The sequence below is a fragment of the Montipora capricornis genome, chromosome 3, assembly GCF_036669925.1.
Source record: "Montipora capricornis isolate CH-2021 chromosome 3, ASM3666992v2, whole genome shotgun sequence".
NCBI classification, from domain to species: Eukaryota; Metazoa; Cnidaria; class Anthozoa; order Scleractinia; family Acroporidae; genus Montipora; species Montipora capricornis.
In genome coordinates this window covers 18,902,563-18,919,952 of record NC_090885.1, presented here as the reverse complement: position 1 = coordinate 18,919,952, position 17,390 = coordinate 18,902,563, and the positions used below count along the sequence as shown (strand labels likewise).

Here is a 17,390-nt window from a genome sequence, read left to right as displayed (position 1 = left end):
AATCTGAGGACTATAGATGTAGACACATCCATTGAACTGATTCAGATATCTGTACTGTTGGGATCGGCAAGGATTCTTAGGAAAGTGCTGGAAATGTAGAAAGGAGAGGAAAGTCCAATGAAGGACGCTTCTTGCTTTCCTTAGACAACTGGTTGTTGCCCGGAACCAATAAAAACCGGATTCTATCTGAAATTTTTAGCAATAATAATAATAATAATAATAATAATAATAATAATAATAACATATTTATATAGTGCTTATTCATCGCTGTTCTAAGTACAAAATAAAAGAATTAAAACCAATTGAATATAACCATGATTGAATATAATAACAAGTTAAAGCTACAACGGTTAGTTAGAGATCATAATCTTTCTTTTAAAAGATGTTCTTGGCTTTGATTTATGACATCCAGAGATCTAATTTCCATTGGCAGTTCATTCCAGAGTGTTGGAGCTATTGCTGAAAAGGCCCTGAGTCCATATGACTTAAGAGTATAATTTTGAACCGCTAGTACTTGTTCCAGGTAACGAAGACACCTTGCCGTTAAATTTAATGTATGTGTCAAAGTTGTTAACATAGTTATGACTTCAATGAGTCAAACTGACATCTGATATTAAGGAATACCAATTTTACGTAAAACCAATTCAACGGACGTAAATTAAAATAATTAGGAATTAACACTACCCGTTTAAAATTTAAGAATAAAGTCAGTTAATGAAAAGAAGCTTGGAAAAACAAAGAGGCTGATGTGATAGTGATGAGTAAAGCAAAGAAGGCCATGAAGAACTTATCCAAAATATGGGCGGCAGTCTTCCATTCATTTTTCAGAACGTCGTCACTTTCTATAATCCGTCTGCGGTTACCAAATCTGTGCCTATTATAAGATCCAAAAACCCTTCCAAGGCAGTCCAGGATGATCAATCGTACCCACATCGGCATTTCTCCGTCTCCATGACGACCATACGAGTAATTCAGCACTAGGCACGTCGCGGCCAGTGACAGAGATATCAGGAACATTGTTATGATGTAGAATTTTCCCAGCAGAGGAGCGCTGTTGGAAGTGGAAGGTAGATTCTGGTACACCAACTGCAGGAACACGATCATTGCCAACAACACAGTGATGCCGAGTTGCATCCGTTCCCCAGATTCGGGCGGCAAATAGAAGCCAACAAGAACCATAGCGGTAATGATCAGAGCAGGCACAATCAGATAAAGAGTGTAGAAGAGCGACCTTCGTCGCAGGTGAATGGTGTATGTTATGTCGACGTAGGGTTTTGGACAACAGTCGTACAATTTTGAAGTCCTAAGAGATGATATGAAGCATTAGAACACCTTGCGTTTTTCAGCAGTCATGCGAGATGATAGGTTAGACCAGCCCTCCCCCCCCCCCCCCACCTCCGTCCATACACGACACAGGTAAGAGGGACCCATGACGCGTGCGATTCGTATTACCCAACGTGTTCCCAAGGTGTTAATCTAGCCTGAGATCAGCTTTATCATTAAAGAATGGGGCGAATGACTACAAAGCTCTGGGGAAAACGGCAAAGAAAGCCAGATCAGCAACTCGCCTAACTTACCCGATATTCTACAAGCGTACGCATTACTCAGTTTTGCTTCCTATTCTTAAATAAGGAGCCTGTTTTCTATACGTCTATACCCGAATTTATCGGGGGAAAGAGAGCTTGTTCTATTCTCCGTTTCCTTAAGTTATTCCTCGGAATTAGGTTTTCCCTCCAAGCTAATACTTGAATTGACCTAGGTCTATTTGATTCTCTTTCTACTCACTCCAGCTAGTGCGATTGGGTCATTCGTTTCAATTTATTACAATGATTAAGTCATACAATCTTGTGACCATTGACATTTTATGGATTATATGCATGCAATGCGTTAAGTTAAATCTATTGTCATAAAGAAGCCCGCAATTTTGAAAAGCAAAGTTTGGGTGGAGCTCGCTTTACGAAGTAACACTGATTCGATTTACTGACCTCTTTTGCTGTATGCTCAGCAGTTGCCATTCACCGTGTTCAGTGTAAATGTCGTCACTTGAGGCATTGGTCAAAATGTGCATGTCCACACGGCTTTCGTCATGAGTCCAGCTTCCGAATTTCATCCGGCATTTTTGTTCGTCAAATGGAAAAAATCTTGAAAGAAAACAAACTCACTTCTGCATTAAAAAGAAAATTACTAATCGGAAGAACAACTGTGACGTGTAGCATATTGAACACGGTATGCGCAACACGATATGAGATACCGGTTTACACTTTATCATCTGGTAAACTAAGTTGGTGGCGCTCAATCATTATTAGAGTAGCATGTTAAATGGAAATGGTTGCAAAAGGTTAGGACGAAGTTGAACATAGATTACCAGTGCAACGATTTCCAAATTGGAGGGAACTGTGCTGTTGGCACAGGAACCCCACACACCTGGTTCCTAGCCAACAACTTAAAGTTTGTTGTCCAACGTTTCATTAAAGGTTCACACGATGGGAATAATTGTTCGACTTGTCGGTCTCGAGGTAAGAGGCCTTTTAACTTAACCTCGCTTAACAACAACCAACGGAGCAAGTAACACCATGCGTTATGTATGTTGTCGGTCAAATCCGGTCTCAGCTTGAATCCGTTTTTACTTAGGTTAAATTGGTGATCCCTATCTTTTACCTAGGTTGAATATTTGAATATGCACTCTACCAAGTTTAAAGCAGCTATCATCCCCCCAAAAAAGGACTATACCTTCCCTCAAGCTCTGTGTTACGCATCTCAACACATCTTCTTAATGTATCGTATCATCATATCTTTTAATATATTCATAAACTTATCCATCTAGTCTCAACATAACAACATACCGGTACTCGAACTCGGACCCTCTAGATCTATAGTCCCGTGTCTTCACCACTACACTGCAACGACGAACATGCTCAACAGCTGTTTTCATTGAAAGGTTACGTTTATACAAACGTTGGCCGTGTAGCACTTATATTTTGAACAGAGTTAACTGAATAGAGTGTAATGTGAAGTGCTCGATTTCTATCCCATTTCCTTGCACTTGTACATGTTCATTGCCGTGACTTTAACATTTCCAGTTCCCACGGCCTTCTCCCGTCTGACCTTGTAGCTCAGTCGGTAGAGCGGCGGAGATCTAACCCGAAGGTTGTGGGTTCAATTTCCACCCTGGTCAGAGTTTTTCTCTGTCCTTGTGTGGGCCCATTTCCATCAGTAGGGCTAACGCTCACATGGTTCATAAGGGATAGAAATCGAGCACTTCGCATTACACTCTATTCAGTTAGCTCTTTTCATTGTTTGCTTTTGTTAAGAGAAAATATATGGGGAAGAGAGGGCATCCCCCATACCTCCCCTTTTCCTTAGGTAACACCTCTCAAGTTATTTTTAGATCGACTCCCACGCTGTACATATCCCAAGGGGATTAGGCAACAGCCATTGATATGGCGAGAACGTGCGCGTGTTCCGCGTGGATAGGCCACGCTCACAGAACACATTCCTGCCATACGATTGGCAGTTGCCTAATCCCCTTGGGATGTGTACAGCGTGGGAGTCGATCTAAAAATAACTTGAGACATATTACCTACGGAAAAGGGTATGAATTATCCCTTTATTTTCTCTTGCTTTTGTATAATAAGTCAATTGATATCCCTATACTAAACCAAAAGTAATCCTAAACGGACCCTAATTTTTCTCTAGGCTTGATTCAGGCTCCCAAAAAAGTTCTTCAATTCATCTGAGTGCATTTACAACTGTAGGTAAAATGAGGATCACCAATTTAACCTACAATTGTAGCTGTTCCACCTGAGAACGGATTTTACCGGCAACATATACGCACGCAGAAAACTAACAGAAACAGTAGTGCAAGTAAATTTCCAAATAAAAGTTTTAGGATATGCTCTAGATACTGAATTAGAAGACCGAGTGTCTTTTCTTTTGTGGCAAGTGCGTAAATGACATAATTTTGCCCGTCCATCATAACTTTTCAAAGAACACAGGTAACTTGCAATTGTATGCATTGAGAAACTCTTTTAGTCCGGCAGAGTTGAGCCTCTTTTTGGTGCAATTGTATGCATTGAGAAACTCTGTTAGTCAGAGTTGAGCCTCTTTTTGGTGCAATTGTATGCATTGAGAAACTCTGTTAGTCAGAGTTGAGCCTCTTTTTGGTGGATTGTCCGATAACGAAAATTGTAGAAAACGCTGCTTAAATATGTTTCGAGCGTTTGCGCGAACTTTGTATTGTTACCTGACGTCCAGATGACACACTGTAACAAACATGGCGGGGGCAAGCCATATAGTGTTTCCGTTAGAATAAATGATTACGTCTGTTTTATATTTGTGGGTTCCACCAGAAAATGTAAACTCTGCGCTGAAAAAAATATTATGTAAAATTAGATAAACCGATTCTGAGTTGACTGTGGTGAACACGGGACATGGCTTTTAGCTAAACGGTAAACCAGTTAGGAAGGCTCGCAAGGGTTTTCCCCAGCTAACACTGTGCATGGATTGCACTGTGGATCCTTTCAGTAGGGCAACGTATTGGTATTTGTCTAATATATAGATTTAGCCAAGACTAAAGGCGGAGCTCCCGTTTCTAACGCCAAAAAGCAATATAGTGTTTATGGAAATGATTGTGCTTCTGCATAATCGTCATAGTGTGTACTGTTTACAGTGATCAAACAGTGCTAACACCTCTGAGCTGACAGCAGTAAACAAAAAAGCTTTGCAAACAATAACTAACAATTTTATTCAACAACTAAAACTGAAATTACATGCAGAGTAAACTCTTTCACAACATTTTCCGTTTGACTGACATCTTTACTCCCTCTCTCTTCAGTTCAGAACAACAGCAGAAAAAATCTTTACTAATTAAAACGTCAACCTATAGTGTAGTAAATTCGCTTACTTGACTGCAATTTCAAAGTCAAACAAACCAGCTCACAACTGGACACCCATTTCACATAAAAATGCCTATAAATGTGATTGTCGAAATATGTGAGAATCTCTGTCAACACGGAATTGCAAACGTTTTCAGGTCTTCTTCCTTTCTTAGCTAGTTTTGCAAAATGTGAGCGAGTCATCAAAGCTCATTATCAAAGAAGGAAAACAGTAAGCGTACCTGAAAGCTAACAGTTGTAAATAAGTGTTTTGTTTATCGCTCTATTTCTCTCAGCTTTATGTTGATTTTCATTGAAATTTTCTCTTCTTCTCCTTCCTCATGCTCTCTCGAGGATTTCTTCGCTTAAAATTTCTCAAATTTCGTCGCCTCTTTTCTCATGCTCTTTCCAGCTCTTTATCCCGTTGCTCGTCACTAATATGATTTCCCACCAGAAAAACACTGGTTGCCAATTGCAATGCTGCTACGTGATTTCCCGCCAAGGAAAAGTGCCCGGAACGCTCCCGTCCCCAGAGACTGACGTGCCTCCCCACCTCCATCCCGACAGTCTGTACGGACGGACGGACGCACGGACGTACGTGACGTCATAACCGAAATTTCTTGCATGGATAGATTTCCCAAAAAATCTTATCCATGGTGCGCTTCGCGCGCCAGAGGTCCGCTAATATTAGGAAGCCTTCGGAACGACAACGGCGACGGTGACAGGAACGTCACAAATTTACATATTTAGTTGGCAAAAGCAATAGCTTTGCACCCTCTGCGCGTGCATCTTTTCATTTTTGTCTTTTTCTTTGCCGTCGTCAGCAAAACAACAACGTGAAATGACCAAATTTGAGGTTTTAAGGAGATAGTCAGCGCTTTAAGGAAAAAATTTCATTTTCTCTCCCAAATATAGCGCCGTATATACTAGTTTCGTTCTTGAGGGATTGCCACACCTTTGTCACGTTAAAATGTTTGGAATATAGTCGCGAAGCGGTTTCACATTTAACGATGACGTTCTCGTTGCCGTTGCCGTCGTCTTTGCAATAGCTCCCTATTATCGTCGGACGAGGTTCTCATTGAGCTCCAACTGTTGCCATTGTAACTGCCCAACACTGCTAAAAAAAAACCAAGTCAGCTTTTGTAAAAAGCTAATTTGGTGATCCCGTATTTTTCCAATTCCGAAAACATATACACTCTGTTGTCTAATATGTCGTATCAGAGAAATTTATCCCGTAGACTTTGAAATATTTATGAAAAAGCTGTTGGAAAAAATCGTATATAGTTTATTTTAAAAATTTTCTTTGAGAATACGAGGAAAGGAATCTTACTTGTATACAAACAGTTAACAGTCCATATATGGCTCACCATATCTGATAGTATCGCGATCTTCTTTTTGGTTTTGCCTATGCGCGAGCCGTCAATATTTCGTGGTATTGCCGTCTCACTTTTGCGGCCTGTGATTGGTTCCATATATTCCTGTGATTGGTGATTGGTTCCGTATATTCCGTATATTCCGTATTGGGCGGAGTCGCGAAGCGACGGAGCCCAATACGGAATAGATTTTCTCCCAACTAGCCGTCAATATAATGTTGTATTGCCGTCTCAAAATCGCAATTTTTTTTTTAATGTATTTCCGGTTTTCGGGAGGTCACATTCGTATTCCCTGTCATCCGTTTTGATTCAACAGCTGATGCGAGTAGCTCAAGTGCTAGGATAAGTGTTGCAAGTATAATTTACGCACGCGCACTCAGGGGTAAGCCCCTTCGAGCCTCCTAAAGTCACAGAGTAATAGGACTTCGGATTAGTGTTTCACGAGTGTAATTATTACTAGCGATGGCAAATACATGGCTACTCTTCTCTTTCATACCTGTTGTAGAGAACAATATCTGGAACCCAAACTTTAGAGGCATCCACGTTTATTTCGTCAATTCCACCATATTGCGACGCATTCCATGTCAACAGAGGATTATTCCACCCCTAGATAAAGGAAATGTATATGCTTTTCCTATGAATTTTTAACAATGGCCTTTTAATGATAATAATTATCATCTTCATCATCATCATAATAATAATAATAATGATGATGATGATGATGATGATGATGATGATGATAACGCCATTTTGTGTTATTCATTCTCTTCTTAGGATGTCAGGTTTCAGATTTCTTTTTAAGCTTTGTGCACGCATTGCGGTCCTAACATTGCGCCCCAATTTCGATAGAGGAGAGGCTTGGACATGTACCCAATGATGACGTCTTTGCCATTTTGACTTTCCCGGAACCTATATGTGCTGCAGCCCAAAGTATCACTACCAGCACCTAATTTTCAGTATACACATAAATATCTTTTTTACCTGATATGTATAAATGATGACTTGCAGGAGCTGCTCATTGTCTTTCTAAATTTCAAAAACAGATTTAGAAGAAAACTTAGTTTCAATGAAGGATCATGCGTCCTCGAATTTTGCTTTTGTAAAACTTTTAAGGACGGTGCCTACTATTGTTATTGCGCATACGGTCTGCGCATCTCGAGATACTCGGGTTTCCTATCGGTGATGCTTACTAATGCAGTGATATTTTTGCGCGGCTTAAAAATATCTGGAGAAAGTAAATCTTAGTAAGTACTCTTGTTATCCAAAATGAAAATTGGCGGTAACCATGAATTTTTGAGAGACAATTAAGCTTCAATTTGAGAAAGAACGCCATACATTGCTTTGTATTTTAAAGCTGTTTACAAATATTCATGAATTATCTTTGAAAAATGCGTTGTTACCCCCAAGTTTCTTTTTGGATTTCAATAACACTTGACTGTTAAGACCTACATTTCCTGCATAGTCATAAACAGGGGTAAAAATATCTTTGAATTAGTAGGCACCGTCCTTAACTAATGTGTGTTACTTGCTCTTAAAACTGTAGAGTTGCTTTACGCTCCCGATTAACCCCCAGCACAGGAGTAAGCCGCGGCGCCAGTAGTTACCCAAATTAGAGACAAACGACACTTTGACAACAGAAAAATTGCGTGCAAACATTTGCACGCCATTTTTATCCGTTTTTCCTTTCTTCTTAAAATCTATTTTTCTTTTGAATGATCTCTTACCAAGTCTATTATTTGTTTGAGTTTAGCTCTGAATGTGACCACAACTTGGGAATTCCTCTGAAGGACTGGACGAGATGACTTCTGGTAGTTTTGAAACAGGTCTCGCAGTAGGCGTTGCTCATCATTTATCAATGCAGCTGTAAAGAAGATAAACTAGTTATAATTATTCCCATTCTTGTCTCTCGGCCCCAGGTGTTGGATAAGTTGACCACATCTTATATGTTCACTATCCAGTTATCTTTTGTTTGATACTCGACTGATGGTGACAGTTCTGTTTTCCACGAGATGCGTGCCCCTTAGTCACGAAATCTTTGTCGCCTGGTAACTGTCGCCATGTTGTTTTGTTTGGAGTAGACGTTTTACTGTGAAGTCCTCGCGCTCGATTTATTGTGTTCATATGGTTCGCTTTAGGCGACACCACCTTGTGAACAACAGTGGACAGGTGGATACGGTCACTATCCACGGTTTTCAAGTTCTGAATCAGTTATTAGAGTTGGACAAATGCGTTTTTTAACCATTTTGTTAAATGGTCTTTTAAAAATAGCATACGATCTGTGTGTGATTTGACTGACCAGCTCCGATAGCCTCTCGGTGGTTGTTTATTACGGTCAGATAATATTTCATTCGACTTACATTTTTCATCTTTCACAATTTTAGAGTACAAATAACCGTTGTTGTTGTTGCATTTGTCCAGCTGAGACTAAGTATCAGGTTATTAACGGCACCGGGTGAAGTTGTCCAGCCGAGCAATATTTTAATACTCGATCAGTATATGACGCAATTAACAAATAAAATATTTAGTCTTCGCAGGATTCAGGCACAGTTTTCAGTCATTGAGTAGTATATTCTGTTTTTTAAAATTTCTTTTCTATTACTCTGTAATGCTTTTATCGTGACTCGTCTTCCATGAGGCATGGGGTCGTCGCCGCACATCTCAGTCCAATGGCTTTAGCCGTCTTTTTACAGTATATCTTCTTTTTTGTGCCATATATTAACAATAATTAAATGAATTATTTTCAACGCGAGAACAAAGAGAAATCCTTTTTAGTCTACGACATGAATCACATGCAAAGAAAGTTCGCGATTCTGAACGGCTGAAAGCCACCATTCCCTTTGGCAGGCATAGTCAATCGGTACAGAGGAAATTCTACGTTATTGAGCTGCTGCATACTCACCGTTTGTCGGCAGAAGTAACAATGTGAACAACTGCATTGCTAGAAAATGCGACAGCTTATTCATCTAATATGAAAAAACAAAAACCTTACACTGATTAGAACATTGATGAGTAGACAACAATTGGTGTTGGAGGTTTCAGGGCAAGACAGTAAAAACGGATTGACCGTTTTCACACTAGAGACGGATAATCCGTCTAAGACGGGTTATCCGTCCTGCACGGATAATTCGTCTGAGTGTAAAAACGGAACGATGTTCATTTTAGACGGAAAAGCCATGTATTTTTATCCGTCAGAATATCCGTCTATATAGACGGATAATCGGACCGATAAAAATAGACTGGATCATTGGATAATGCAATTCGAGAGTTTTGATTAGCTAAGCCATCATGGGTTATGAACCATTATACCATGATCTACAAACACGACAAGCATATGCGTGATTTTTTGGGCTTTTTTATTTTTATTGTAGTCTAGTTTTCTATATTTTGGGAAGGTTTTTAATAAAACAATTATTCCACTCGCGCTTGTTGGATATGAGATGATTATAGCCGACTCGGCGCTACGCGCCTCGTTGGCTATCTATCATCTCACATCCAACACGCGCTCATGGAATAATTGTTAAGCAGACGGATTATCCGTCTCTTGTGTGAAAACGGCCATTTAAAGCGAGCAAAGACGGATTTTTTCTCCAAGGGAAAAAGAGGTTTCATCTGAAACTCAATTTTAGATCCAACGTAACATTAACTACGTTAACAATCGATCGATAGGTTGCTGTGCATTAAATATTAATTTGGAATCCGCTAACTGAATAAAATATACTAAACAAAATTTTTAAAGTTTAGCGTTAATTAAAAGTAACATATTAACGAGCAGAGAATACTCTTATTCAAACTGAACCCTAAGAAGAAAGCTTTGGAAGACTATATCTTGAAACTGATTATGTATTTGTAATTGTTCTGGTGATATTTGATCTAAGCTAAGGAAGAGGACGTATTATGTATCTGATGTACAAAATTTGATTCATTGGTTGAAATTTCATGCACTTATGATTTTGTATGGGGAAAACTAGGCCGCATAGATTCACTTGCACGCATAGTGTTGAAGAATTATTCGACAGTCGGGTTCATTGGTAATTCTAAAGGAGGTTTAGATCCCCTAAGTGGTTCAGAGTATCTGAACTCAGTTCAGTGACACTAAACTATCTTACCTTTCCAAGAAACAACCCTCAGCTTGTTCTTCCTCAGGGTACGTAACGATAACTGAAAGCCGAATTAATTAAACGAACTTTTAATAAATACAACATAACCACAATCTTTTGAATCGATAAAATTCAATGCATGTAAAGAAGTGTAAGAGCAATTAACTGAGATCCTTTAAAAGTGTTTTCAAGTTAAAATACTGAGGTGTTGGCCCAATTTTCCATGTAAAGCTATTTAATTATAGAAGACTTCATCTGCAGATTTTTCAAAAAGTTGTTTACTTCACACACAAAAAAGACAACGGTATCTGATAAAATCATACAATTTCTAGCTATGGATTGCAGTATTTAAGAAATAAACTATTCAAGATCATGTTTTCAGCTGTGCTTCTTTTAAAACCGTTCCCGCCAAATCGTCTTCCTGAATATTTTAAATAAATTCATTACAATGACTTCTTTGATGGTCAAATAATCTAATTCCTTGTCAGAAAAGACTACTGATACAAAAATACAAAATTACCCAACTCCAACCATACTTTTTGTATTGAACTGTTCAATGAAATTGTTTCGCGTTTTTTAATTCCTTCCGAGTTATTCCCTTTTTCTTGCAAATGTTATGGAAATGTTATGGTCGAGGCAGAATGGTATAAATATTTTATTAGCGCTTTAATGACGTCAACTTTAACAAACATTTTTTTAAAAATTTGGTTCATTGAACGGGAAAGTTAACGCATATATACATATAGCGGTGGTTCTCTTGAAAAGCTACTAAAACTTGTCATTATCAAATTAAAATTGTCTCCCTTTTTCCATCAAGTCCAGGAATTCCTGTCTTCAGAGCCCACAAAAACTGACTGTAATTCGAAGCCCAGAGGTTTCGGAATTTTGTGGAAACCCTGTTAATCATTATTATTTGTGCGCGAACATAGATTACACAAAGGTGTCACATTAATTGCCAGTTCCCATTTCGAGTTACATTTATTGCACTTAGCGAATCCAATTATTGTTGGTGATAATGATGCAGGGCACCCAACGACCAATTTGTTGTAAAATGTATTATTATACCCCAGTTAATGAAAAAAATGTTATTAAGGCATTTTCAGGTGTTTTTCACTGTTGCTGGGAAAACATTATCTGTTACTTTTTCCCAGCAAGACACACGAGAAATTTCTCAGCCAGCTAGATAAAATTGGTTGGTTTCCCAGCCAGCTGATCAAATTTTTTTTTCCAACCAGGAATTCCGCGCGCTTTCAAATCCCTCGATCCTAAACGACCGAACAAAAGCGACAAAACCGGGACAAACCAGGTTTTTTCCGCAAGCGCAATCACTCTGACCAGCCGTCGTATGTTTGTTACTACTCTCTGGGAGAGGGAAGGGGTTCTTTTTTTTTTTTTTTAGTCGTCCTCAGTCCTCAGAGTTTCTACAGCCAGCTCGGGTTGAAATGCTAGAAAAAGTCAAGAATTCCCAGGCAAAACTTCTATCAATAACAAAATTTCCCAGCCAGCCCATCGAAACACCTGTATTTTTGCCAGCCAGCAAGATTCCTCTGGGGAACAAATAATGTGAGGAACAGATTCGTTGGGTGCCCCTGATGATGTAATGTACTCGTGAGAAAGATCATAGGCTCGTTGCTTAGCAACGGAAAAGCTAGGGAAAGCTGAAAAGGAAATCAGGCAGACAAAAATCGAACCAACACCGGTCGGATACTTTGAACCATTGAGCCACAAGAAGCCCTAATAAGCTTAATCGTTTATTATGGTTCTTAGATATACATACTGATCCTCTGGTCAGAGAGCTCAGGCATCGAACGGTTAATATGACTCAACCTGATATTTAGCCACCGGTGTACGGGAAAATGTTGTTGAGGGGGGATGCGGGGCTGTGAAAGAAAAGGAAGTTTTGCATTGTATAAAAAACCAGGAGCCGGGAAAGAGAAATTCGCAAGGAGGGAGAAAAATGTTGATTGGCAAGGGTCCATCATAGGGTAAGCGAGGCAAAATCCGGGATCCCTCGAGCTCATAAACTCCCCCAGCCTTACTAAAACTCCCACATTCTGATCTTTTAATTACCAGACCATGCAACTGTTTTCCAATTACCTTCTGCTTTTCATTCACCCGTGCCCTTTTCCTTTCGATAAAAAATGATAGTTTGGACTTTTGACCTCTAGATTGCAGCGACCTTGTAGAGCTAATTTTAATCAAGAGAGTATGAAGGTAAGAGAGGTAATCCCTCATACTGGCCCTGTTCCCATCGTAATCCCTCTTAAGTTATTTTTAGATCTCATGCGAGATCCGGTATTTCCACGAGGGTTTACCGATAGCCAATCATATGTCCCCATTTTTACCAATTTTGACAGCTGAGTGAATTCTCATGCAATGATTCGCGTCGTTTGCGAAAATGGAGACATATGATTGGCTATCAGTTAACCCTCGTGGGAATACCGGATCTCGCAGGAGATCTAAAAATAACTTAAGAGGGATTACGATGAGAATAGGGCCAATATGAGGGATTACCTCTCTTACCTTCATACTCCCTTGTTTTATTAAAAAACAAAAAATAAAAAGAGACCATTTTGGATTGAATCAATCATTTCGGTTGACCAAACATTGAGGTAGTTTTAGGGTAATTCTTGTTTTATTTGCTGGACATATAACTTCTGCAGTCCGTCATGAGATACAATTTGTAAAATATTCTCTAAAATTTGGAGAGATATAACAAAAAATATGAATGGAAGCTGTTTTCATGTTCTACAGTTGTACTTCTCAGTGAACAGTTCAATGCTGTAGGTGTGCGAAAGAAATGTGCAAGAAATGTGCATAATTCATTTGTGTACTGTATTTGCAAATACGATTTGCTAACTTAATTAAACGTAAAAACTCTTACTATTGCGTACAAAGTTATACCCTAACGACAAACACCTTAAAAATGTATGCTACATTTGTTCCGTGTAATCTGGGTTTGGAATGTCAAAGTTATTATAAGTGGATAAAAGTGAAATCTTAGTCGCCCAAGATTGGGACAATGGCAAAAATAAAGATGCAGAAAAAGACAATGGCACATCCAAAGACAACTGCCAGTATCGCGGAGAATTTGGCATCCTTTGAGGCATCGTGAGCCCTCTTCAAGTCATCCTCTTCATAACGCTTGTTTGTCTGAAACAATATTCACGAGATATCAGTAATCAAAAAAAGCCAATGGAATCAATTCCTCGTACAATTACTCGCTAAACGTACATCTATAAATATCACAACATATTTACATCTACCAAGCATCAATTACAAACAACGTCTCCATTGACGACCCTGTCGGGGAAAAGATAGCCTGTTCCAGGCTCCCAGATAGCCGAGAAAGCGAAAAACGAAAACTGCGCGCGAAAGTTCGTGAGAGCTCTGGTTGATCCCAGTTCCCAGGCGTTTTGAGTGCGCATATTCCGTGATTCGCTTTCCGACTTTCTGAGAGAATGGGCTAGAGGAAAGCCAGTTGTATTCTGCCAGGAGTCGATTTGGATGAGGATGGGAACTGGTGTACCTGGAGGAAGCGGCAATAATGACCATTACGGCAGCCTGACTCGTACGTGGTAGTTGCAGTGGGTCACCCATCCAGAAATGAACCCCGTCCAACAGGACTTACTAGGAAGCGGTGTTTTCTAATGTTTACCTACTGTTCTTCGTAGCAACGACGTCTTATTTGTCAACTTTTATTTCGCGGCCTGACACCGAAACAGACCTGAATCTGGGTGGTAATCAAAAAAAATAATATTTTAACAATTCCTTATCGAATTCTCATCCTCGGATACATTTCCACCTTACTTGTTCGCTCACTATACAGTGACTACCATGACAACTGTATGGAAACGAAAGGAAACTTCACTTTCGCTGGTTGTTAAATTCACTAGAATTTAGTAGTAATATATTTTGACAGAACGTGTGACAGAGTTTTGTTTCTCAAGGTTTCTATTTTTCTTCGGAAGGCTCTCTAAGCCGCGAGAAACCATTGAAAAACACTACCTATGTAAAAGTCCAAAGAAATGCAGTAATACGGAGAAACGAAACACGTTTCTGTTTGCAAATGTAGGTAGTTGCAAAAGTGTCTACTCACCACGAAAGACATAACCAGAGCCAGGAGGCCAAGCAGAGGGCAAAAAAAAATGGAAATTATACTGAACAACCTATAATCGTTCGGAGGTTCTTCTCTGAGTGGTGCGGCATACTGCTGAAAATAAGCACATCGGTAAGATGTCAGCATTGGCCTAGTAAGAAATCTTGTCCTTGTTTTCTCATGTTTGGACGAAACACACACGTAAGAATCGGCTGGGCGGGGAAACTGGAGGAGACAGCAGACGAGAAAAGTCCTAAATGCTCTCCAAAACTAGTCTCAACGGTCTCGATCGATGACTTCTGCTGGTCCTAACAATAACACCCAAATTAAATTACATGCAGGCAATGTCCTTGGCGGTTTAACCTGTTTCACTGGGTTGACATGAAAATAAGCAAAACCGGTATGCTTTTCAACCTTTCTTTGCGGAAAAGGAAAGGAACTTTATTTAATTGTCTAATCTTCTGGAGCTGGAGCACTAACTGGGGACACTGTAAACTGAAATCAACAATTAACAAAAATCAATCAAATGTTGGTTTTTGAGGAGAGGGGAAAACCGGAGTACCCGAAGAAAAACCTCTCGGTACAGAGTAGAGAACCAGCAAACTAAACCCATATATGACGCCCAATCTGTCCTTTGCCAAGGTCATGCAAGGGCTCGTTATACTTAAAGGAGAAGTTTGCTCCAAAATAGTCCTCGTTTTTCTTTTCACCACCAAAAAGGTAAAACAAAGATAAGCCATTCACCCTAATTTCAGCCTCTAAAGTGCGCTCCAACCCAACGAAATCCTCCTCCAAAGTAGCCCAAAATCGAAATCCTGGCTGCCGCCATTTTAATTTAACTTAGCAGCCACGAGACGTATGCGTGACGTCTAAGAGCTCAAGCACGAATGAATTAATTAAAATGGCTGCTCTGGAGCTGTATCGATTCGAACCAGAGCATGTTCCCGACGAAAACCAGGGTTCTGATGAAGACACCGAAGAGGATGAGAGGTCAATGAATCTAAACTGGTGCACCTGCGGCCGTTGTGAGCTCAGAGAGACAGCGAGAGAATGCATCTGCTGTCTTGAAGTGCCCGAATCTGAAAACAAGTTTACAGAAGGTAATTTGACCTTGCCCATTTCCTCAAGTATTTTTGGTCTTTATTCGCAGTTGAAGACTTGTTTTAAAAGCGCTGGTAGGAATTAATATGGCATGCGTTGTAATTTTCAGTTAATAAAGGTCTGAATTGAGTTCTTATGCAGCGTGTCAGAGGTCATTCATTTCATTTTGAAGAGCCTGCAAGGTTCGAACAAACTGTCGTAAATAAACAGTAAAGGTTATTTGTTCAGCTGTAGGCTGGGTACCTGTCGAATATGTTCTTTGAGTAAGCAAGTATTGATTGGCATTGATATTGTTTTTGTCAATTTACTTGCGTAAACAGAAATGTGTTGTGTTACAGAACACGAAGAATTCTCAATCGTTTGCCTAACTCGGGCTGTCTTAAGAACAGCAATTGTAGGGTTCCATTTTTTAAACAGATCACCAGTACCCTCACCTATGCAAAACCGGTAAGAAATGAGTTCATGTAAGTTAAATACTAAGGATGCACTAAACGAAAACTTCTTTTTCAATATACTTTTACCAGCATTAAATTTCATCAACATTGATTTATACTTGAAAACGTTGACATTACTACAACCTTTGGCTTGAGAAATGAAAACTGTTTACACACTCTATTCCTGAATTTTTTAACATCAGATCACATTGGAGATTGTGAAAGACAAAATCTTGACCTGTTTTTTTTTTACAAGTTCTCAATAAAAATCCCGATTTGTATCTGAATATAAAGGTTAGGATGCGACTTTAAATTAGTTATCAACAGTAAAAAGTAATTTTTGTCTGGGAAAATATAGCTGTGGTACATATTCCAAAGATTGCAGTTGTTGTAAACGTTACATGTTTTCCTCACAGGTTACTTTGAAGTTGAACCTCACAGCTTTTATTGTTGTTTGGTTTTGATGTTAAAATACTAGCCAGGCCATGCAATTATACTTACTACAACATTAATCAATTAATTAAGCCCTGGCCAAACGGAGTCGCAAGTAGACGCAAGTTGTGAACTTGCATCTACTTGCGACTCCCTTGGCCAGGGCTTTAGTGATGATTATCAGCAACACAAACCATTCTATATTATGGTGTGCATTTCAGAAACTATCGCTATGCAGCATACAGACAATATGTGTGGTGGATATATCAGAGACTTGAAAGGAAACAAAGAAAAGTTATCCCATCTTGTGTAATATCTTCCATTCGAAAAGAATTTCCAGAACCTGATGGCGACTACACAGGCTTCAAGGATCCTTCAGTTATTGACCTTGACTTAGCATTTCTTTAATTTACTGCATGACTACACGATCAAGATATTTCCTCCTTTCAAGAGTGGAACTATAGAAATGTGTCGCAAATTAAATGCAGAGGCAATCTCAGTCACTGAAGGATCAGTTGAAGGTAAATGTCTTCCTTTTCACCTTTTTTCCTTTCACAAGACACATGGGGGGGTTATGATATTTCTTACAACAAGGATCCCAAAAGGGGAACGACTTTGATTGACAGTCTTTAAAGCAAGTAGACCATCATGGGTTTCCTTGACATCTCATCCAATAGTGTTTTACAAAAAAGATGGTGAATATATCAACACTGGCATGTACTTTAGGTATCCTTGCTGTTTTCCACTAGCCAAACAATTCTATATTATGATGATGTAAATACTGTCTCTGCGCTACAATTCTGTTACTTGTTATAACTTCATGAAGAGATAGATACAGCAGTAATTGGAAACTTGGACATTTTATTGAAATCTTGACACGTGTCTTGCTATTATATCTTCTTTGTTCCCACGTGGAGTTGGTGCTATGTTTTGTGGAAGGTTTGGCCTTTCAGTGGGGGGAACTTCAATCACCCCCGTCT

The 17,390-nt window shown here is 39.3% G+C and overlaps 1 protein-coding gene and 1 long non-coding RNA gene across 2 annotated transcripts; both read right to left on the bottom strand.

Moving 5' to 3' along the window:
• Positions 1-330: 330 nt before the first annotated feature.
• LOC138041180 (neuronal acetylcholine receptor subunit alpha-10-like) lies at positions 331-10,390 on the bottom strand. The gene is made up of 8 exons (XM_068886949.1): positions 10,354-10,390; positions 9,147-9,210; positions 7,972-8,108; positions 7,229-7,273; positions 6,744-6,853; positions 4,244-4,366; positions 1,986-2,141; positions 331-1,303 (listed from the first exon to the last, which is right to left on the bottom strand). The coding sequence occupies exons 2-8, from the start codon at positions 9,208-9,210 to the stop codon at positions 712-714; spliced, it is 1,227 nt and encodes a 408-aa protein (XP_068743050.1). The 5' UTR covers positions 10,354-10,390; the 3' UTR covers positions 331-711.
• Positions 10,391-12,960: 2,570 nt separating this feature from the next.
• On the bottom strand, positions 12,961-14,568 carry LOC138042503 (uncharacterized). Its single transcript, XR_011131010.1, has 2 exons — positions 14,444-14,568; positions 12,961-13,497 (listed from the first exon to the last, which is right to left on the bottom strand). It is a non-coding gene; the product is annotated as an uncharacterized lncRNA (long non-coding RNA).
• Between the last annotated feature and the right edge of the window lie 2,822 nt (positions 14,569-17,390).

Coding starts and splice junctions, on each gene's coding strand:
- LOC138041180 (XM_068886949.1), bottom strand. CDS start 9,210: ATGAATAAGCTGTCGCATTTTCTAGCAATGCAGTTGTTCACATTGTTA. Junction 8,109..9,146: donor GTTACTTCTGCCGACAAACG/GTGAGTATGCAG, acceptor TCTTCTTTACAG/CTGCATTGATAAATGATGAG. Junction 7,274..7,971: donor TCAAACAAATAATAGACTTG/GTAAGAGATCAT, acceptor TTTGAAATTTAG/AAAGACAATGAGCAGCTCCT.